Genomic DNA, 24,470 nt, shown 5'->3' on the forward strand with positions numbered 1-24,470 from the left:
TTCAGTAGAGTAGGTGTTGTATAAATGTAGTATATGGCATTTTACTTTAGTAGAAAAGTAAAATGAATGCAAATGAATTTAAAGTCCTTGGCAAGTTTTTTCACCATGTTATGGTGAGTGAATCCAAAAAGGAGTTGAAAGAGAATGTTGAAAGGGGTGAACACGGATTCCGGTAAACCACACCAGTATGTTGCCAATAGATAAAGACCAAAGCCCAAAATTTCTTGTCAGTTTGTTAACTGGGTATAGTGGAAATCAGGACAAAGCTGTAATGAAAACTGAAAAGAGAAACAGAATGACAGATTTAAATAAATTGTCCTTTACAACCGAGAACATATAAAGTGAGAACATATACCAAGTCTAACTTAACAGTCATTAACAGCTGGAATAATGTTAAATCCTAAAACTGAAACAACACCAAATAAATAAAAACACAGATGGATGAATGAGTGTATTGATAGAAACTGAATTTATTGATGGATCCCAACTTTTACAACATATGGCCCTCAAAAAATGACACAAAGTTTGACTCTTCATCTGATCACTGTCTATCTGGAGTTTGCAGTTTCTCTATTTGTTTATTGTTACATATCAAAGATAAGAAGGTAAGATTGATTGGGACCTCTAAATTGAGCCATTATGAGCATTGGTGTGTCTAAGGAGTTTTAGAGGTTTGTTCAGTCCAGGGTTGATTCTTCTCTTGCGCCCGCTGCCACCAGGAAAGGAGAAAGTTGGTGCAAAAATGGATGGAAGGGAAAAGGAGTAATAAAATGGATCTTTAATCTATTTCTTTTATGAAGCAGTTTAAGCAAAATATCCATTTCTAATTTCTGGTGAGATTTCAAGAATACTTACATCTTTTGGAGCTTTTTTTCATCCACTTCTCCTTTCACTCAAAAAATTATAGTCATTGCATTTATGGTCTTACATATACAACTGTACAATCAACTTTATTCCATGGACATACTGACATGGTAACCTTATTAACTGTGCATTGTAATCATATACTGTATTTTATTTATTTGTGGAGTTTATAACCTAATTAAAATTATTTATCTTTTTTATTTTATTTCTCTAGAAGGTAGCCTAGCATGTCTATATCTAACATAACATTCTCAAGCCCAGTTAATTCAGTTCATGTTCAAGGGGAGCACTGTCTATATGGCGTTTACTCTTTTTTTCCCCAAATACACATGTGTTTTTCTCCTGTCACTCTAGTTTTTCTCTAACATTCCATGATATGTGTGTTTCTTTTATTGGTAATTTAATATTAGCCCTTTTTGATATACTTGTGAATCCCAAGGAGAAATTGCCTTTATCACATGATCTTTGAGAGCTTATGAGTGTAGCTGAGGGTCAGCCCTGCATGCTGTCCAAAGCCCAAAGTCCACAGTCCATGTTGTGATACAAAAAGGGGCTCAAATGAGCAAGGGTCTTAAAAAGAAAGGACAACCAAATGACTGAGCCAAGGGTAAGTGAAAATCGAGACTGAAAAGAAAAAAGCAGTCAAATCAAAAAACTAACTAACACTTGTATACTTCTTTTTTAATACCTAACACTTCATAAACAGAGACGGGGAACATTTTTATTAAAAAGGATTGGGAGAGAAATGACGTCAAAAATCAACTTCGTTAACCAATTATGAAAATCGATCTGTTGTCAAGCCTAAAAACAGTTCCAAAAATCAGGAGTGGTCTCCCCTAAACCTTCTCATATAGTCAGATATGGGGATGGATATTTGAGGAGTAAACCGCAAGACAATGATTACATTTTTATATTATGTACATTAAAGAACCATCAACAAGAAATCAAATCAAATTAATAACATATTGAACACTTATTATAAAAGTAAAGTTGAATAAATCGGACTCTGCAGCTACATAAATAAAAAAAAAATCGAGTATGTGTTCAGGTAAAGTACCACTTCCAGTTGATGGATTTGGCCCAGAAGTTAATACAGATCTACAATTTTGGTGTAACAACAACATGCCAAATTTCATCCATCTATCTTGTTGAGTTTTTATCGTGTTTACACACACAGACAGACATAATTTCAAAAAACTGTATTTTCAGAAACAAGGAAGTCTAAAATGTCAAGATTCATCAAAATCTCGAGGTTAAATTTTTTCATGATTACTATACTTTTTATATACTTCGTATGTGAGAAAGTAAACATCAAAGTCCAAAGGATCAAAGTACAGGGTCTTTAACAAGAAAATTGTTAAACAAAAATGCACTTACTAAATTAAGTTTTTTATCCTTAAACTCAGATGACTAGGAAGTCTTCATTCTGACCTTTATACCGAATTATCACTTCTTGTCTTCCAAGCCTAGCAATGTTGTACTTACTGAAACAGAATTGCTTGCGATGGCCATAACATAAACATAATTTAAAATATAAATAAATGTTTAAACAAAAAAGATCACCAGAAATAGATTCTACCTAATTCAAACCCAATAAATAAAAAATAAATTTCAGAAAAAAGTAATATTACGTGAAAAAGAATATAAATAAAATCCAAACTGCAACTCTGCCTAGCAGAATTTTAAAGTTTTTTTTTTGTTTCAACAGGGGGACAAAATTTTCCATTAAATACTTTTCCAATGACGTCACTTACCTTGTTGTAGTTGCACTCATGGTAGCAAGAGGCTGAAGAAGGCATGCCTACCTCCCCCCATTCTCTCCACATTCTACAGGGGCACGTTTCACTGTCTGGTTTGGGAACTGCAGTGTGTCTGACCATAAGTTTTTACAACAGTTAGTGACAACAGGAGAAAAGATCACTGGGACCTCTCTGCCATCCATTAAATACATCTTTATAAAGCATTTCAAAGCTTATAGCATTGGAAGGAACGTTCCCACCCTTCCCATGGTCAATTTGTCCCACTTTCATCTGGCAGAAGGTACTGTAGTATACAAGCCAGTTCTGCCAGGTTCTGCAGCAGCTTCTACCCTTTGGCTGTCCAGACTGCCCCCCTGCCCCCAGATCTGCCCCTAGTAGCTTATTCATATGCAGTACATTTGATACAGTTGTTACTACAATGTGGTCTTATTATAGTTGTTGTTATTTATTATTATCTATTCCAAATTATTACAAAAATTATTATTAGTAAAAAAGTGTGTATCCCTTCCTATGTAAATTTTTAGTTATAAAGAGACTATATTTTTGTATCTTTCAGCATTATTTCTGGATGTGAAAGGCTGCCATGAGGGATATGCGCCACCACCACCTAATCAAAGTACCGTGATGTCCCTACATTGATGGATTAAAGGCCAGAAGTCCACGTGACCATCATCATCAAATTCTTCCATGAGAACCCTGAATACAATGAGGACTGATTGAGGTCATTTATGTTAAGTAGAATGCCTAGAGGAGGCTGGGCGGTCTCGTGGCCTGGAACCCCTGCAGATTTTATTTTTTTCTCCTGCTATCCGCAGTTTTTCTTGTTTTTTCTGTCCTCCCTGGTCATCAGACCTTACTTTTATTCTATGTTAATTAGCGTTCCCTAATTTTATTTCTTATTTATTTTGTCTTTTTTTTTCTTTCTTCATCATGTAAAGCAGGCATGTCAAACTCACTACCATTGGTGGGCCGCTTCGACTGCCATACGTGCGTCTGCGGGCCGTACTCTAACAAATACTATTATACTATTATACAAAGTTACTGTAGCTTTCTTTCCAATACTGAAAACTTTAAAAAATGTAACACTGAAAGTTTAAAGGAAAGCAATTTATTTCCATGCAGTCTCCATACAACAGTGTAGAATTAGAGTCTTAACCTCTTAGCTAGGTCCTTATTATATTACTAGGCTCACCCGCCTTTTAAGGCGACCGACTTTTATCCTCAATTTGTGTGCGCTCCATGTGTACATCAGGCATGTAAGTGTAGAGAATGGGAACATCAAAGTGCCCATTCATAACATCTCCCGAAAACCTAAGTTTTTTTATCCCCTCGAGTGCCTGTCCAAACTTGGAGTGTAGGAATCCATAATAATATACTTGAAACTCATAGGGGAACAACTCTCCCGCTGCCATTAGCTCAGAAATGGTACCATAAGTTTGAGACTTTGACATTTCAGTGAGATACTAAAGCTCATTTGTATAAGAGATTCCTGACGGCATCATTGTAAATGGCTGAAACCTTGACCAATTACTTAAAACATGTCGTACAACGTCAGCCTGAATCTGTACCGCTAAAGACGGAGTTTCATGCACTAAATAAGCTATAGATGAGAATAAGCAAGCACCATCTCCCCTGATATTTACTACGTGGTGAGGCATTTGTACTCCATCAACATTAATTATTTCCTGAGACATAATTTTGTCTATTTTTCCAGCGCATCGCGCACAAAAGCGAGGGAATGATGGGAGCACCAGAACTATGCTCACATCGCGTCGCTTCGTACCGAAAGCCATAAATAGTAAGTCTGTGATAAGCGGAATACCGCTAAGCTTTGCACTCACGGGACAGAAGGACAATCCCGACCGCTTTTATATAGTGTCTTGATGATTGTTATTCATTATATTATATTCATTGCTTATGTAGGAGCCTTACAGTGTGAGATTTATTTCTTTTGTCCCAACACTTGGCATTTCTTGCTAGTAACCAGTTCGTCAATATCAGGCTTGAAATCTTGTGCAGCTGCAACTTTTATGAGGGATGAAAGGTGCTCGACGGTAAGTCTTGAGCGATGTGGGGTTTTGGTAGCTTTCATTAACAAAAACAATTGCTCACAAAGGTAAGTGCTTCCGAACATTGACAGTACTCTCGATGCCAACTTACGGATCTGCACATACGAGGGTAGCAGATAAGCATATAAGCCTGGCACACCAACTTCGTTGTATTTTGCCTTCAGAATAGAATCTGACTGCACTTCAATCAATTCCATTTGGATATTCTCAGGCGCATTCTCAACGTTGTAAGAGAACAGCACAATGCCCTGTTTGTGTGAACTGAAATCACGAAAATGCTCACTGAATTCATTGCTCAGTAATTCAAGTTAGAAAACAAATCCTCCAAAAATCAAATTTTACTTTACTAAGTTTACTTCAAAGTTTATATTGTAAAATAAGCCGATATGCAAAAAGCCACCTGACCTACAATAATTTTCCATTCATCCATCCATTTTCCAACCCGCTGAATCCGAACACAGGGTCACCGGTGTCTGCTGGAGCCAATCCCAGCTAACACAGGGCACAAGGTAGGAACCAATCCCGGGCAGGGTGCCAACCCACCGCAGTACAATAATTTTACAAACTCAAAATCACAAAAATATGTTAATAAACAACTCACCAACTTCATGCGTCCACTTCAGATCTTCAGCTGTAGTCTGCACTAACTGTTCATTACAATACTAGCACAAAATTACATGAAACTAGAGCAAAAAAACGTGAAAATATGCGGGCTATTACTACTCGTGATGGTCAGTTCTGCCCAGTGGCCAGTCTCAGCAGCCCAGGCAGTAGTGTAGCCTTAGCAGGGGCGGCTCTAGGCTCGTGGCGGCCCTGGGCAGAGAAAGAATCGGTGGCCTCTTTGCCTGGCAATGTCAATACGGTATCTTATGCACGGCGGATGGCCACATCCGTTGCGGACACTGCATAGCCGCCTCGTGCTCATGACACGCTTCTATATATGCGTGTCCGTATCTTGAAAACCAAGTGGCGGCCCATGATATTCTCATTACGGCAAAACATTACAATACTACATATAGCTTACTGCTCCGACTCTAGCGACATTTGTAAACACAGCGTACTAATTAACAAGAAACAGAATGTATTTCGGCCACATTGCCGTCAGCTGTGTCGTTATTTTCTCTTTCTGTTTTATATTCAATATATATTGGCATAGCGGACCCTGGGATTTTGCAGCACATGCCTAAGGCCACCCCTGCTGCAGCCTAGCACTTCAGTTGTGACGCTGCGGCTCATTAATTTTGGTCAAGCCTCGTGGCTATACTAACAGATGACGTTTCCGGTACCGTAATACCATGGGAAAACGCGCTTTTGTCAGAAGGCAGAAGTAAGAAAAGTCAATAAGTAACACCGAAGATGCAGAATGATTCAGTCACAAACGATAGTAATCATTTTGTACAAGTTCAGTGCTAACTAGGATCTGTCATGCGGGCCGCATGCGGCCCGGGGGCTGCGTGTTTGACATGCCTGAAGTAAAGCACTTTGAGCTACATTTTTTGTATGGAAAATGTGCTATATAAATAAATGTTGTTGTTTTGATATCTCCTATTATATTTTTATGGTATGGGCACAGACAGGGAAATGATTTGTTTAGGAGGACACAGTCAGTTAATTAGAATCTGAACTGCCAGCCTTAGAGTTTAAAGTCTCATGTCTTAGCCACTATCCTAAACTGCTTGCTTTACAAAAAGCCTTGTTTTTGTAAGTCTTCTTGTTTGTTTATGTCATGTCACTTCCAATCAATGAGATCAGACCTCTTCCTTGTGGCACCTAAATAAATAATCTTTGGCAGTTAGTCTTACTTTCCTAAGTCTAAACACCACAACTCCACTTTGGAATAAGAATAGCAGAATGCTTTAGTTTAAGATTTGACCAGAATTTCAGCACAAACTTTGAAAACAAGACTTAAACTTTTTTTGAGGAATAGACCGTTTTCAAGCCCAGCAGAAGTCCAAATTTGTTCTACTATAAATTTGGTGTGTTGCCCTTGAAGTGCTTGTGAAATTGGGTTTTCTTTACTTTTCTTACTAATTTCTTCAGGCCAGTTGGTGAAGTGGTTTAACCTCTGCCAGAATCTAGAAATGCATCATTGTGACTGTGTGCCTTTTATTATTTAAAAATCTGGTGAAACTTAGTTAGTGCCACATATATATTCCAAAGCTCATGTCCTCCACTAAGAAACTATCATTCCTTCTACCCATCAGAAATGTAGCACAGTTGTATGAGTTAGGTGCATAACTTTAGATGTAGTACTGTGCAGGCTAGTGAAAGGTGGTTACCAGGAACTTGTCTGTTTAAGCTAAAACTAGAGAGTATTGGGTATAATGCGTGTCCTTTGCTTATCTGTTTCTATGGGATAATTCAAAATGGAAAGGGTCTTCATGTCTTCTTTGGAGGATTGACTGTGTTTCTCAGGCCAATAGAGGTTTTCGTTTATGCACAGGTGCGAAGAGTTGGATTTCTTATTTACTGAAAATAGGTCTCTGGTTGCCTGATTCAGTAACAAAGTTCCAGGATACAATGGAGTTAGGCTGCACTAGAGGGCAATGTTACATGGTTGCTTTAATGACAAAATTTTGACATCGAGTGTATAATGTGTGAAGACTGAAGTCCAAATATCAAATAAACACTTTCACAAAAGGTACACATATAACAAAACAACTGAGCTTTTGTTCAAGAATATAACCGAAGAAAAAGAAATTGGGTTACGGTACGACTAATTGATTTCATTCTGTAACAACCGGTATAAATTTATGGTACTTGTAAGGTTAGCATTTTTTTTTAATTCAGTTTTATTCTCTCAGTCACGTTCACACTCCCCCTGATCTGACACTGCTGTTTTCATGTTTTCAAATAAAGACGTGCTATAACAGAGGTGAACTCAGACGAGAAAGAGAACAGAAGCCCTCCACACAAGAAACGTCCACTCACACATAAGAACAACGCAGCTGCACCAGGCATAAAGGCGAAAGATGGCACTGTTTGGATGCAGCAAGAGGTCAGTGAATCTGCCACACGCATGTCCTTCAACGAAAGAGCAGGACTTAGAAAGCTCCCAAGGTATCATGTAAAGTCCTTGTTTGTGATTATGTTTTGTGACGGTCTTTATATAAAAAACATTTATATTTTACTTATATAAAAGCCACATCGAATGCTATTTACCTATTTACCTTGATTTATTTACTTATCTTCCTACAGCATAAAGTCACAAGTACACTGTAGAGCTTCCTGTGTTTGATTGACACGGGCATACTGACACAGTACATGTGCAATGCTAGTTCAGTACGCGAATGACTTTAGCTGTAGGTGGAAGCTCCTGTCGCACATTACGCAACTGTTGTTACAGTTCTGCCCTTGTCTAGAAACGGATCCATAAGCTTTATGACCTTAATCTCAGAAAGTCTTCTCCCAAGGGACGACTGGGATCTTATCCTGAATAAGGAGTGGCATTGAACATGTACTTTATCAGCATGCCCATGTCAACCAAACACAGGAAACTCTGGATGGAACAAACATGAAATGCATGTATTCCAAATAGCGATACAGTAATCCCTCCTCCATCGCGGGGGTTGCGTTCCAGAGCCACCCGCGAAATAAGAAAATCCGTGAAGTAGAAACCATATGGTTATTTTTATATTGTCATGCTTGAGTCACAGATTTGCGCAGAAACACAGGAGATTGTAGAGAGACAGGAACGTTATTCAAACACTGCAAACAAACATTTGTCTCTTTTTCAAAAGTTTAAACTGTGCTCCATGACAAGACAGAGATGACAGTTCTGTCTCACAATTAAAAGAATGGAAACATATCTTCCTCTTCAAAGGAGTGCGTGTCAGGAGCACAGAATGTCACATTGATAGAGAAAACAATCTCTAGCAAACAAATCAATAGGGCTGTTTGGCTTTTAAGTATGCGAAGCACCGCGGCACAAAGCTGTTGAAGGCAGCAGCTCACACCCCCTCCGTCAGGAGCAGGGAGAGAGAGAGAGAGAGAGAGAGAGAGAGAGAGAGAGAGACAGAGTTTGTTTTTCAGTCAAAAATCAATACGTGCCCTTCAAGCTTTTAAGTATGCGAAGCACCGTGCAGCATGTCGCTTCAGGAAGCAGCTGCACAAAAGATAGCAACGTGAAGATAATCTTTCAGCATTTTTAGACGAGCGTCCGTATCGTCTAGGTGTGCGAACAGCCCCCCTGCTCACACACCCCTACGTCAGCGCAAGAGAGAGAGAGAGAAAGTAAGTTGGGTAGCTTCTCAGCCATCTGCCAATAGCGTCCCTTGTATGAAATCAACTGGGCAAACCAACTGAGGAAGCATGTACCAGAAATTAAAAGACCCATTGTCCGCAGAAATCCGCGAACCAGCAAATAATCCGCGATATATATTTAAATATGCTCCATCCGCGATGGAGTGAAGCTGCGAAAGGTGAAGCGCGATATAGCGAGGGATCACTGTATATTATTTAACCAATACAACTCCAGGCACCTCACACCCATATACACATTCTTGTGTTCTGAGAATTTTACAACTGAGTTCAGCTCTGTGTTTTTCTGGAGGTTTGATGGGATAGTAGGTGTGAAGTAATTTAAGGTGGTCAAAGGATTACAAGTTTTTTCATAGGCTTCAGAGATTCTAGTGTTAAGGAATTTAGACCTTTATTTTGTCATTTAAATTAAATAATAATGGACACTACTTGAGTTTGGACAGCAAGCTTGTTTAAAATACAGAATCTTACACTTTATTTGGAAAAAGAAAAGATAAAGATTAATTTGAAATTGCTGCTTAGTAAATAACAGCCTTTTTTTAAAGAAACAAGAATTACACAATTAAAATGGTAATCCATATTTTATAATTACACCTCATTTTAAAATGTCTAGCTGATACACTAAAGGAAAAAACAAACCTGTATAAATATAGTAAATGTATATTTTAACAGAAAAAAGCTTAGTGCAATGATTAAAACCTTCAAGTGCATGTATATTTTCATTTAAGCAGTGTTTACTGCCAATATCAATTAAGTGATGATTGTGCATGATCACTCAGTATTTCTAGATGTTCTGCAGATTTACAGCTGTACCATACTCTTTCTCTTTGATTCAATTGGATATTCAGTGACTTAGAGATTTTCTTGTCATCATCCCCTGGCTTGAGTTTCTCAAAAAGTGACTTGGATTGGTTTTTTTTACTTTATTATGTAGGTTAGGCCACGATACTGACTTGTCACAATTCAGACCTTTCAGATGAAGATACATTAATACTAAAATCAATAGAAATCTCTTGACTACAGACAGGTAATCTTCATAAACTAATTGTGTGACTGCGAGAACCAATTGGCTGCACCAGTGTGTCATATTAAAGGGGTGAATATGTAAGGTACTGTTGTGTTTTAAAGTTGTAATTAATTTATATCACTTTTCCGAGATCTATTTTCACTTTGGCATCATCATTTTCTGTTGATCAATGTCAAAAAAAGCCTAAATAATTCCACTGTCACTCAATGTTGTATAACAATGCAACGTGAAAATTTCTAAAGGGGTGAATACTTTTTATAGGCACTGTACATACACTAAATAATTTAGTGTTAATGCAATCACTTTGGCATTTATCCATCATATGCTGAACCTGTTTTAGGTCTTAGCAGCATTTTATACAATTTTCTACAAATAAGGAGGCTACATGTAATGGGGCACACTCATTAATAGAACAATTCTCACTCAAAATGTGCAAATTTAAAATTACTAGCTAAGCTAATAATCATGTGTATGTATGTGAGGAAACCATAGTAAAATATTAAACCTACACTGTTAAGGAGTGAATGTGTTAGCTCTATGAAGATAGGCACACTTACAGAATTAATAGAATCTGTGTAACAGCCTAAGGTGTAACATTTTGAAAAAATAAAAGCCAATCTCCCCGGAATTTGAGGCAGCAGCACTAATCATTTGGGCTCTGCTCCAGATCAGTAAATCTGATTTTATACGTGATCTGTATTTGAAATAAACAAAGCAATATTTTATTGACATTAATTAAATATGAGATATGGTAAGCACTGTAATTAATTGTAAGTGATCTACATAGTCTTTAGACCAGAGTACCTGTTGTGAAAAACTTGGAACAGCCTTGCTTTAGAAACTAATTCTGTTTTTGATTCCGTAAAAACAACTCTTTATTCCTCTTCTCGATATAAGAAAAATTAACATAAGACCATTTGTCTAAATCCATTTTCACTGAGCTTCAGCATCAGAGAGGAAGTCATTTTTTAATAGAGAACATCAAGAAAGATCCTTAACTTTTACCCTGAAAATGGTATGAACCTTTTCATTTATTAATTCGCAATATTTCTACTGTTAACACTTTAGCATTTAATTTAATTAGTAATATGAATATTATCCATTAATGATTTTTAAGTAGTTTCCTCAAAAAGTCAAATAACTATATCTGATTGCTAGAGTGGTATCCCAGGTAAGATGTGTTCTAATATTTGTACAAAGCATTTTTAGCGAGTGTTTGTGCAAAGTGAATAAGTTAATGCGTTTATTAATGCGTGTATGGAAAGCATAGAAAGGTTTCCAATCGGTTTATTTTTGAGCAAGGCTCAATCAAGCAAAATGCACACACCAACCCTGGATGAGGATGCATGTGCAGTGCTGGGCAAGCTCATTCACTCATACCCCACTCACTCATATCCAGCTCACTAAGAGTTAAAAATCAGCCTAACATGCACATCTTTGAAATTTAAAAGGTAAAAATGATTATATTATATTATATTATATTATATTATATTATATTATATTATATTATATTATATTATATTATATTATATTATATTATAGGGTGCCTGTTTGAATTTGAATTCCACACTTGATGACTGTCTGTGTGGCTTTTGCTTGCTTGTCTCATGTCTGTTTCCTTGTTTTCCTCCCATCAACCCTAAAAATATCTCTGTCTGGTTAACTGCCAACTGTAGATGGGCTTAGTCAGTGGCAGTGTTTGCCCTGTGATGGCCTAAGTTCCTGTTCATGGTGGCTTCTTGCCTTGACCCGATACTACCAGCTTCATCTGTGACTTTGAATCAAATTAACTAGGCATGTGAATGTTATTTAATATCATATTATATTGTTTTGTTATTTCTATTATTTTACATTTATTATATCCAAGTGAATATTCCATGGGGATTAAGCATAACACTTGGATCAAGTGAAGTCACACTCTTTTATACTGGTCCAGTCAACAATAACAAATTAACTTTTCTTGCTCATCTTTGAGATTACAGAATAAATCAGTTAGGGTTAGGGTTACAATGTGTAGACAGAACATTCACAGTGGCCAAATCTAACCAACGTCTCTGGCCACTTGTTATATTATTTAAATTATACAGTATATGTTTAACAACTTATAATTTTTTGAAGGGTTCTCTATAGTCACAGCCTTTAGCTCAAGGGGGTACAGTAGTAACTCTTAGTACAAATACCAGTAAATCACAGCACCCTATCACATGCATTTCTAAACTTACTAAACCTGGAATGATTTAGAGCAGTGGTTACCAGTCCCAGTCCGGTGGGATCCTTGTGACAATTAACAGTTAATGGAGTAGACACCAGAGCAAACAACATTGAATGATGAAAGGCTTGATTTCCCAAATGGGGTTTATTGGGAAATCACAAGATTTTATGTATGTTAGATAGGGATATTTTTTTCTGTACATCTTGCTTTTCAAGAGTTTCATCATGTTCTTGTGTTCTGGTTATTTAAGTAATGATGCAGATGGATCTGACACAGCTGCAGTTTTTTAGCATTCATTATCATCTGCTGTGGTGTTTATTCAAGTTGTCATTAATTGTCATTATTAGGATGCAATTAAGGGATCAAACTTCACATAAAAAAGTGAACTAATAGGAAAATAACAAAACAGAGTTAAGGACATAAAACTATAGCAAACATATCAACACTTCTTCTGAATATACATCTCACATTCCTGCTCTTTTCTAAATGTAGAATAAGAGAAGAAAACCAAAGATCAGCTAATTATGTTATGTGATCATTTAGAGGTTATATGATTCACTGATTGTGACTCTGACTGGAACAAAAACCTGTAACCAAAGGGGTCCCACAGGACTGGGGTTGGAAACCACTGATTAAGAGCAACACATCAAGCTGAAAGGTTTTTATGAATGTATACAGTATGTGTGCTTGGAGTATGGAAGGAAGCCGGAGTCCTTTGAGGAAGCCTTTGCAAGGACAGAAAGAACATGACAACTGTATTTAGGGGTCATCTTAGCCAGTAATCGAATCAAAGTTTTGGCAACAGGTGTCAGAAATGCTACCAGCTCAGCCACCATTCTGTGCTTATGATATATACACCCAAACTATCAGAAGCTAGATAATGTTTTGATTAAATACATAACAGATTTTAAATTTGAGCAATTATGTACTCTTTTTTTTAGCATATTTAAATTTACATATTTGGCTGATGCTTATGTCAGAGGCAAATTACAATTAGTTACATTTCTTTGGGTCTTCCAATTGGAGCACAAGCAGGTCACGTGACTAGCTAATGGTCGCACAGTGCCAGAAGTGGGATTTGAACTCACAACCTCCAAAGTCCAAAGCCTTTACCACTACACCACATTGCCTGCCTGCCTACCTGCTTGCATATGCATACATTTATCCTTTATGATTTTTATGACTGTACATATGTGTATATATGTTACCTGAAAGTAAATGTAGCTATATTAAGTTCAGTGTTCACTATGTACTGTATTTCAGTGAATTCCCATACAAAATGTAAAGGTACTCTTTGAATTTGATGGTAGATGTGTATTAATTATTTTAAATTTACCATCTGATATACTGTATATAGATAGAGCCACACAGAAAAAAATTAATATTCACAATCACTTATTTGTTTAACAGGATTCAGAATCTACAACCCCACCTTCATATGATGGAATAGAAGAAGTATGTCAAAAGAAAAATGTTCAAGACTTTGGACTTTTTATTACGGTCTTAATTTTTTCAGTGGTAATTGTTCTGAGCCTAATGGGTAACCTTTTGGTGGTTTGGATTCTGCTCAGGTATGAGAAACGGAAAACTGTGACAAACATTTTCATCCTTAACCTCGCCATCTCTGATTTGTTATTCACTTTTTCTTTACCTTTCATTTCTTTATATCAGTCTCAAGGTTGGACTTTGGGAAACTCCATGTGCAAAATTGTAAATGGCATATTTTATATCGGATTTTACAGTGGCATTATATTAATGACAATAATGAGCATAAATCGCTATGTTGCTGTAGTCCATCCGTTGGCAGATCTTCGTTCCAGGAAGGGGTGCTATGGAACCTGGGCATCCATGATGATTTGGCTGGTAAGCATTTTGGCCAGTACACCTAGTATCATTTTCACTTCAGAGCTACAGGGAGATTATTTACAAGACAAATCTCACTGTGACTATTATAATCCTTCCTGGAAGATAGTTGGAACATATCAGCAGAATGCTTTCTTTTTGATTACACTTACTGTCATTGTCTACTGTTACATGCGAATACTTCTGAGGCTGCTTCAGTCCAAAACTCAGAAGAGGTACCGGACAGTGAAACTCATTTTCACTGTAGTAGCAATTTTTTTCATAGGATGGGCACCTTTTAATATTGTGATTTTTTTACAGAATTTGATTTTTCATGAAGTTGAATATTTTTTAGACTGCGCAGTCAACACGAACCTTGACTATGTATTTTATGTCTGCCGCATCTTTGCTTTCTCTCATTGCTGCCTCAACCCAATTTTTTATGCATTTGTGGGCATTAAGTTTAAGAATCATCTGAAAAAGGTCCTAAGGGGTTGCCATTTTGACCACAGCACTGGAGACCAAAACCAACATCATACCCGAGTTAATTTTATTTCAAGTGGAGAAGAACTTTCATTGTAAGTTTTAAATATTCTCATGGAGAAAGTTGGACCATACCATGCACAGATCACTGGAATTTTATCAGCTCTTCTATTAATTAGTTCATGTTGAACTGACACTTAAATGAAACCAAGAGCAAGTAGAACCTTTTGTAGTGCTGATCCTTTACGTTCAAATCAATAAAAAGAGTTTTGGAATTTTTTTTTTGTGATTCTGCGCAAGATCAAATCTAGAATCTCAAAATTCTGGTTGACACTCTCCCTTTAAAACTGGTTAGTAAAAGACACTTGTTAAATCAGTCAATACCAGGTTTTTTATATTTGTATATATCTGTTAAATTCAAGTGGAAATTTAAAAAGCCACGGACAAGATAAATGTAGTGTAGTTTTTAAGTATTTGTGTCATCAGTTTTCATCAGTTCATAAATTTAGCATTTTTAACTATGACTTTATTTCTTTCATGCACATTGCCTACTCCATGTTTTAACTTTTTTTTAACATGATCTTCTGTTAACATTTATATACAGCTGGGTGGAGACGGCTCTACATGTTACGCGAACCTGTTTTCTTGGCAGACATTTTCTCTTTTGAACTATTTAATTTTTATTATGACATTTCTTTCATTTTCTTTCTGGTGATTTTGATTAAAGTACAAAGGTTAATATTGTTATGTCAATAAAATAAAAAATAAAGATTTGTCTATGTTAAATGATGGGAGCAGCTGAAGTTCTTGTTAGCTTATGTTAATCCTGGCTTTTAATATGGACATACTCTGAACCCTGAATGTAGTTTTGAAAAGTATAAAATAAAAAGCAAACAATTTCTTTCAGTTTCCTTTCATGTTCCTGATGTTTGTGTGTGAGGTTGTGCATTTTGGGGACTATTACAGTGGAGTGGGTGGTGGCACAGTGGTTAGCACCCTTGCTTGGCAATTGGAAGGTAAGGTTCAAACTTTTTTTTCTTTTTCATTATGTTGAGTTGGTGTATCCTCCGTGACTGTGTGGCTTCTTCTGGGGATGCTTACTTGCTGTGATGTCATACCGTGTGGTTTCCCAATGGCTGAATTTGTCTTTCTTGTCACAGAATTGGATCACCAGAGAAGATTTTTCCTCATTGTCACTCGGATTGCCAATGGAGTCTCCTTGATCTGAAGACCAGAGCTGTATAGAGCAGTTGTAGGACTGTCTTGGTTGACATGCCTCTGCACCATTGCATGGACATCAGGGACAGTGCCTCTGGATTGGCAGACCAGGGTGGTGGTCCCTAGGGAATCCATTCACGGGCTCACAATTACCGGGAGCCTGGGATTCCCAGACATTTTTCATTCCTACATTCCCGGGAATTAAACTGCTGTAATTCCCAGGAAAATGGGAACGGCCAAGCTTGCATATATAGCATGTAAAAGTGTAAAAATCGATCAAGAAATAACAGAGTTATACAGTAGTTGAAAATAATTAAGGAGGCACCATTGCTGCAGCTTGCACTTCATCAGACAACAGCTTTGAACAGCAACTTGAAATTGCAATGTGTCAGTCTGTTGCATCCGCATTATCTGCGCCAAGAAACTTGCCATCACAGAATGATGACAAGAAACTGGATGCATCAGTAAAAACTGAAATAGCAGTGTTTCAGCGCAATGGCGAGTGTGGCCGTTGTTTAGAACAAGTGCATCATCTTCACACCTGCTCCTCAAATCCATATGTTAAGGTAAAGCTTGGGAGTTAGGCAGCCTGGCTTTGTTTTGGGGGGGGGGAGGGGGTTGAGAGAGCCTTCAGCAGAGAAACACGTGACAAACTGGTTGAGGCACTTCCTCCCCAACCCTATCGTAAAATTCAAAGGGGGGGGGGGGGGTAAACATGAATGCTTCTCACTAATGTAACACTAATATTACATTGTTTTGCCTAAGTTACAAATAAAGACAAACAAAATATGTATCAAGTTGTATGCAAAATTTCACATCACAACAAGCATGTATAATTGTTTTAGCAGTATTATTTTTTTAAACTAAAAAATAATTATAATCTCTTTTAACATCAGAAAGAACAGAGATGGCTTCACTCTGTTGTATGGTGTCCATTTTAGAACATCATCATTTTTTACTTCTCCAGTCATCAAACATCAGTATTACTCATATAATGTATTAGTAGTTACTCATTGCTAGTCGTACATCACTACTCAGTAGTTGCTCATCACGCATCACTACTTACTTATCTTTCATCACTCCATAATTCATTAGTACTCAGTTTTCGCTCATCAGGTGTCAGTCGTTGCTTTTCATTTTCAGTCTTTTTTAAAAGAGCCAATCAGCAGGGTGAGTGATGACAGGGGGTGTGTGAATCGTGGATTAATAATCTGTAACAGAGCTCATTGGTTTATTCAAATATCAATCAAATACTTGCTGTTTGTTGCTGTCACTATACCTGCATGACCTGAATGATAGGAAGCACAATTATTGTAAATCATTTTTGTCTTCTTAACTTAGATTTTTGTCTTGTATTTTTGAGCATTTTTGTTTTGTCCTTTAATCCCTTGATTACCTTTTTTCAAACTGTCTTTTTTAGGCATTCCACCTTCAGTTGTAATAAAAAGGGGCTGTAATTCATTAACTGCTATAAACCGTGTGATTAACCAAACCTCAGAAATCATATTTCTGATTGCCTTCTTTGTCTGAAAATATAAACCAATAAATGAAGAGGCTGCTCTACCAGCCAATGAAGCTCTGCAGCACAATGATTCCATATGTATGAGGTTGATTAGAATGCTCCATATATGGATGTTTCAGAGCGGTGTTCGAGGTGCACTCATGTATGCTATGGTGGGCCCCGGCCAAGACACCTCTTCTATATATGGTCCCGGGGAACAAGTATGGACTGAACAGTACCTCCCCCGGGATGCTAGATGGCAGATCCCCTGGGTAGCAGTGGTGCCTCAGATTCCTGCAGGACTCCATGGGAGATAGAGTTCTCTACAATCCTGTTAGGGTCCGGGGGTGCCTCCAGGGGGTGCTGCAGTGGTTCCTGAGCACATGTGGGTGGTTCTTCCGCCACATCCAGAAGTGCAGCCGGAAACAAGTCATCAAACATCTGGAGTACCTCCAGGTGGGCTATAAAAGGAGCCAGCAGCCACCACTCTGGGAGCCAGAGTCGGGAGGAGAGGGACTAAGCTTGCCGGAGAGGAGTGGAGGAGAAATAAGAATAGTATTGTGTGCTTAGTGCTTGTTGGGACTGTGTTGTGGGTTCATGGGGACAGGGTAGATGTTCCACACGAGAAAAGAAAAATAAAAGCATTTTTGTTGTTATTAGTGTGCCTTCCATGTCTGTCTGTGTCGGGTCAAGCACTGGTATATTGGCTATTGTGACAATGTATATTTACAAGGTGATTGTGCTTTATAAATGGTAAGTTGCATAGAAATGTGTGTATGGCAGGTTTTCTAAATCTGATTTTTTTTGGCCATACACATTTTTCTGTTTTTTTGGTGTGTGCATATATTCACGCTCGAATCCATAAAAAGTTTTTAAAATGAGTCCCCAGGACATTAACATTGTTATTTTTAAGCCATTCCTATCGTTATCTTGCTGAAAAGCAAATCTACTCACAAAGGGCAAGTCTTTTGCAGTCCATATTAGTTTTTTTTTTCCAGGATTGCTGCAGAGAAGTACCCCCACAGCATGATGATGCCACCACCGTTGGGGATGGTGTGTTTTAGATAATGTGTAGTGTTTAACTTATGTCAAACATGGCATTCAGTCTCATGGCCAAAAGGCTCAGTTTTGGTCTCATCAGACCATGGAACCTTCTTCCAGCTCACTTCAGAGTATCTTGTATGTCTTCTGGCAAACTCTAGCTCAAACGCCATATGTGTTTTTTTAACAGTGGCTATTTCTTTGCTACTCTTCCATAAAGTGATGACTGATGAAGCAGCAATTGTTGTGGGCACAGTCTCTCCAATGTCAGCCACTGCAGCTTGTAACTCTTTCAGAGATCTCATAGTTCTCTTGGTGGCCTTCCTCTTGCATGATCACTCAGTATTTCTAGATGTTCTGCATATTTACAGCTGTACCATACTCTTTCTCTTTGATTCAATTGGATATTCAGTGACTTAGAGATTTTCTTGTCATCATCCCCTGGCTTGAGTTTCTCAAAAAGTGACTTGGATTGTTTTTTTTTACTTTATTATGTAGGTTAGGCCATGATACTGACTTGTCACAATTCAGACCTTTCAGATGAAGATGCATTAATACTAAAATCAATAGAAATCTCTTGACTACAGACAGGTAATCTTCATAAACTAATTGTGTGACTGCGAGAACCAATTGGCTGCACCAGTGTGTCATATTAAAGGGGTGAATATGTAAGGTACTGTTGTGTTTTAAAGTTGTAATTAATTTATATCACTTTTCCGAGATCTATTTTCACTTTGGCATCATCATTTTCTGTTGATCAATGTCAAAAAAAGCCTAAATAATTCCACTGTCACTCAATGTTGTATAACAATGCAATGTGAAAATTTCTAAAGGGGTGAATACTTTTTATAGGCACTGTACATACACTAAATAATTTAGTGTTAATGCAATCACTTTGGCATTTATCCATCATATGCTGAACCTGTTTTAGGTCTTAGCAGCATTTTATACAATTTTCTACAAATAAGGAGGCTACATGTAATGGGGCACACTCATTAATAGAACAATTCTCACTCAAAATGTGCAAATTTAAAATTACTAGCTAAGCTAATAATCATGTGTATGTATGTGAGGAAACCATAGTAAAATATTAAACCTACACTGTTAAGGAGTGAATGTGTTAGCTCTATGAAGATAGGCACACTTACAGAATTAATAGAATCTGTGTAACAGCCTAAGGTGTAACATTTTGAAAAAAAAAAAAGCCAATCTCCCCAGAATTTGAGGCAGCAGCACTAATCATTTGGGCTCTGCTCCAGATCAGTAAATCTGATTTTATACGTGATCTGTATTTGAAATAAACAAAGCAATATTTTATTGACATTAATTAAATATGAGATATGGTAAGCACTGTAATTAATTGTAAGTGATCTACATAGTCTTTAGACCAGAGTACCTGTTGTGAAAAACTTGGAACAGCCTTGCTTTAGAAACTAATTCTGTTTTTGATTCCGTAAAAACAACTCTTTATTCCTCTTCTCGATATAAGAAAAATTAACATAAGACCATTTGTCTAAATCCATTTTCACTGAGCTTCAGCATCAGAGAGGAAGTCATTTTTTAATAGAGAACATCAAGAAAGATCCTTAACTTTTACCCTGAAAATGGTATGAACCTTTTCATTTATTAATTCGCAATATTTCTACTGTTAACACTTTAGCATTTAATTTATTTAGTAATATGAATATTATCCATTAATGATTTTTAAGTAGTTTCCTCAAAAAGTCAAATAACTATATCTGATTGCTAGAGTGGTATCCCAGGTAAGATGTGTTCTAATATTTGTACAAAGCATTTTTAGCGAGTGTTTGTGCAAAGTGAATAAGTTAATGCGTTTATTAATGCGTGTATGGAAAGCATAGAAAGGTTTCCAATCGGTTTATTTTTGAGCAAGGCTCAATCAAGCAAAATGCACACACCAACCCTGGATGAGGATGCATGTGCAGTGCTGGGCAAGCTCATTCACTCATACCCCACTCACTCATATCCAGCTCACTAAGAGTTAAAAATCAGCCTAACATGCACATCTTTGAAATTTAAAAGGTAAAAATGATTATATTATATTATATTATATTATATTATATTATATTATATTATATTATATTATATTATATTATATTATAGGGTGCCTGTTTGAATTTGAATTCCACACTTGATGACTGTCTGTGTGGCTTTTGCTTGCTTGTCTCATGTCTGTTTCCTTGTTTTCCTCCCATCAACCCTAAAAATATCTCTGTCTGGTTAACTGCCAACTGTAGATGGGCTTAGTCAGTGGCAGTGTTTGCCCTGTGATGGCCTAAGTTCCTGTTCATGGTGGCTTCTTGCCTTGACCCGATACTACCAGCTTCATCTGTGACTTTGAATCAAATTAACTAGGCATGTGAATGTTATTTAATATCATATTATATTGTTTTGTTATTTCTATTATTTTACATTTATTATATCCAAGTGAATATTCCATGGGGATTAAGCATAACACTTGGATCAAGTGAAGTCACACTCTTTTATACTGGTCCAGTCAACAATAACAAATTAACTTTTCTTGCTCATCTTTGAGATTACAGAATAAATCAGTTAGGGTTAGGGTTACAATGTGTAGACAGAACATTCACAGTGGCCAAATCTAACCAACGTCTCTGGCCACTTGTTATATTATTTAAATTATACAGTATATGTTTAACAACTTATAATTTTTGAAGGGTTCTCTACAGTCACAGCCTTTAGCTCAAGGGGGTACAGTAGTAACTCTTAGTACAAATACCAATAAATCACAGCACCCTATCACATGCATTTCTAAACTTACTAACCCTGGAATGATTTAGAGCAGTGGTTACCAGTCCCAGTCCGGTGGGATCCTTGTGACAATTAACAGTTAATGGAGTAGACACCAGAGCAAACAACATTGAATGATGAAAGGCTTGATTTCCCAAATGGGGTTTATTGGGAAATCACAAGATTTTATGTACGTTAGATAGGGATATTTTTTTCTGTAAAACTTGCTTTTCAAGAGTTTCATCATGTTCTTGTGTTCTGGTTATTTAAGTAATGATGCAGATGGATCTGACACAGCTGCAGTTTTTTAGCATTCATTATCATCTGCTGTGGTGTTTATTCAAGTTGTCATTAATTGTCATTATTAGGATGCAATTAAGGGATCAAACTTCACATAAAAAAGTGAACTAATAGGAAAATAACAAAACAGAGTTAAGGACATAAAACTATAGCAAACATATGAACACTTCTTCTGAATATACATCTCACATTCCTGCTCTTTTCTAAATGTAGAATAAGAGAAGAAAACCAAAGATCAGCTAATTATGTTATGTGATCATTTAGAGGTTATATGATTCACTGATTGTGACTCTGACTGGAACAAAAACCTGTAACCAAAGGGGTCCCACAGGACTGGGGTTGGAAACCACTGATTAAGAGCAACACATCAAGCTGAAAGGTTTTTATGAATGTATACAGTATGTGTGCTTGGAGTATGGAAGGAAGCCGGAGTCCTTTGAGGAAGCCTTTGCAAGGACAGAAAGAACATGACAACTGTATTTAGGGGTCATCTTAGCCAGTAATCGAATCAAAGTTTTGGCAACAGGTGTCAGAAATGCTGCCAGCTCAGCCACCATTCTGTGCTTATGATATATACACCCAAACTATCAGAAGCTAGACAATGTTTTGATTAAATACATAACAGATTTTAAATTTGAGCAATTATGTACTCTTTTTTTTAGCATATTTAAATTTACATCTTTGGCTGATGCTTATGTCAGAGGCAAATTACAATTAGTTGCATTTCTTTGGGTCTTCCAATTGGAGCACAAGCAGGTCACGTGACTAGCTAATGGTCGCACAGTGTCAGAAGTGGGATTTGAACCCACAACCTCCAAAGTCCAAAGCCTTTACCACTACACCACATTGCCTGCCTGCCTGCCTACCTGCTTGCATATGCATACATTTATCCTTTATGATTTTTATGACTGTACATATGTGTATATATGTTACCTGAAAGTAAATGTAGCTATATTAAGTTCAGTGTTCACTATGTACTGTATTTCAGTGAATTCCCATACAAAATGTAAAGGTACTCTTTGAATTTGATGGTAGATGTGTATTAATTATTTTAAATTTACCATCTGATATACTGTATATAGATAGAGCCACACAGAAAAAAAATTAATATTCACAATCACTTATTTGTTTAACAGGATTCAGAATCTACAACCCCACCTTCATATGATGGAATAGAAGAAGTATGTCAAAAGAAAAATGCTCAAGACTTTGGACTTTTTATTACGGTCTTAATTTTTTCAGTGATAATTGTTCTGAGCCTAATGGGTAACCTTTTGGTGGTTTGGATTCTGCTCAGGTATGAGGAACTGAAAACTGTGACAAACATTTTCATCCTTAACCTCGCCATCTCTGATTTGTTATTCACTTTTTCTTTACCTTTCATTTCTTTATATCAGTCTCAAGGTTGGACTTTGGGAAACTCCATGTGCAAAATTGTAAATGGCATATTTTATATCGGATTTTACAGTGGCATTATATTAATGACAATAATGAGCATAAATCGCTATGTTGCTGTAGTCCATCCGTTGGCAGATCTTCGTTCCAGGAAGGGGTGCTATGGAACCTGGGCATCTATGATTATTTGGCTGGTAAGCATTTTGGCCAGTACACCTAGTATCATTTTCACTTCAGAGCTACAGGGAGATTATTTACAAGACAAATCTCACTGTGACTATTATAATCCTTCCTGGAAGATAGTTGGAACATATCAGCAGAATGCTTTCTTTTTGATTACGCTTACTGTCATTGTCTACTGTTACATGCGAATACTTCTGAGGCTGCTTCAATCCAAAACTCAGAAGAGGTACCGGACAGTGAAACTCATTTTCACTGTAGTAGCAATTTTTTTCATAGGATGGGCACCTTTTAATATTGTGATTTTTTTACAGAATTTGATTTTTCATGAAGTTGAATATTTTTTAGACTGCGCAGTCGACACGAACCTTAACTATGCATTTTATGTCTGCCGCATCTTTGCTTTCTCTCATTGCTGCCTCAACCCAATTTTTTATGCATTTGTGGGCATTAAGTTTAAGAATCTTCTGAAAAAGTTTCTAAGGGGTTGCCATTTTGACCACAGCACTGGAGACCAAAATCAACATCATACCCGAGTTAATTTTATTTCAAGTGGAGAAGAACTTTCATTGTAAGTTTTAAATATTCTCATGGAGAAAGTTGGACCATACCATGCACAGATCACTGGAATTTTATCAGCTCTTCTTTTAATTAGTTCATGTTGAACTGACACTTAAATGAAACCAAGAGCAAGTAGAACCTTTTGTAGTGCTGATCCTTTACCTTCAAATCAATAAAAAGAGTTTTGGAATTTTTTTTTTGTGATTCTGCGCAAGATCAAATCTAGAATCTCAAAATTCTGGTTGACACTCTCCCTTTAAAACTGGTTAGTAAAAGACACTTGTTAAATCAGTTAATACCAGGTTTTTTATATTTGTATATATCTGTTAAATTCAAGTGGAAATTTAAAAAGCCACGGACAAGATAAATGTAGTGTAGTTTTTAAGTATTTGTGTCATCAGTTTTCATCAGTTCATAAATTTAGCATTTTTAACTATGACTTTATTTCTTTCATGCACATTGCCTACTCCATGTTTTAACTTTTTTTTAACATGATCTTCTGTTAACATTTATATACAGCTGGGTGGAGACGGCTCTACATGTTACGCGAACCTGTTTTCTTGGCAGACATTTTCTCTTTTGAACTATTTAATTTTTATTATGACATTTCTTTCATTTGCTTTCTGGTGATTTTGATTAAAGTACAAAGGTTAATATTGTTATGTCAATAAAATAAAAAAATAAAGATTTGTCTATGTTAAATGATGGGAGCAGCTGAAGTTCTTGTTAGCTCATGTTAATCCTGGCTTCTAATATGGACATACTCTGAACCCTGAATGTTCTTTTGAAAAGTATAAAATAAAAAGCAGACAATTTCTTTCAGTTTCCTTTCATGTTCCTGATGTTTGTGTGTGAGGTTGTGCATTTTGAGGACTATTACAGTGGAGTGGGTGGTGGCACAGTGGTTAGCACCCTTGCTTGGCAATTGGAAGGTAAGGTTCAAACTTTTTTTTCTTTTTCATTATGTTGAGTTGGTGTATCCTCC

General features: G+C 36.8%; 2 protein-coding genes across 2 annotated transcripts; both read left to right on the plus strand.

Moving 5' to 3' along the window:
• Positions 1–10,911: 10,911 nt before the first annotated feature.
• Positions 10,912–15,297, plus strand: LOC114653956 (chemokine XC receptor 1-like). Its single transcript, XM_028804481.2, has 2 exons — positions 10,912–10,995; positions 13,603–15,297. The coding sequence occupies exons 1-2, from the start codon at positions 10,993–10,995 to the stop codon at positions 14,614–14,616; spliced, it is 1,017 nt and encodes a 338-aa protein (XP_028660314.1). The 5' UTR covers positions 10,912–10,992; the 3' UTR covers positions 14,617–15,297.
• Positions 15,298–22,587: 7,290 nt separating this feature from the next.
• On the plus strand, positions 22,588–23,499 carry LOC114653123 (chemokine XC receptor 1-like; the record flags this gene model as incomplete). The annotated part of the gene is made up of 1 exon (XM_028803291.2): positions 22,588–23,499. A coding segment is annotated over one exon (912 nt), but the record flags the coding sequence as incomplete, so codon positions are not given.
• Positions 23,500–24,470: the final 971 nt, after the last annotated feature.

The sequence above is a fragment of the Erpetoichthys calabaricus genome, chromosome 6, assembly GCF_900747795.2.
Source record: "Erpetoichthys calabaricus chromosome 6, fErpCal1.3, whole genome shotgun sequence".
Lineage (NCBI taxonomy): Eukaryota > Metazoa > Chordata > Cladistia > Polypteriformes > Polypteridae > Erpetoichthys > Erpetoichthys calabaricus.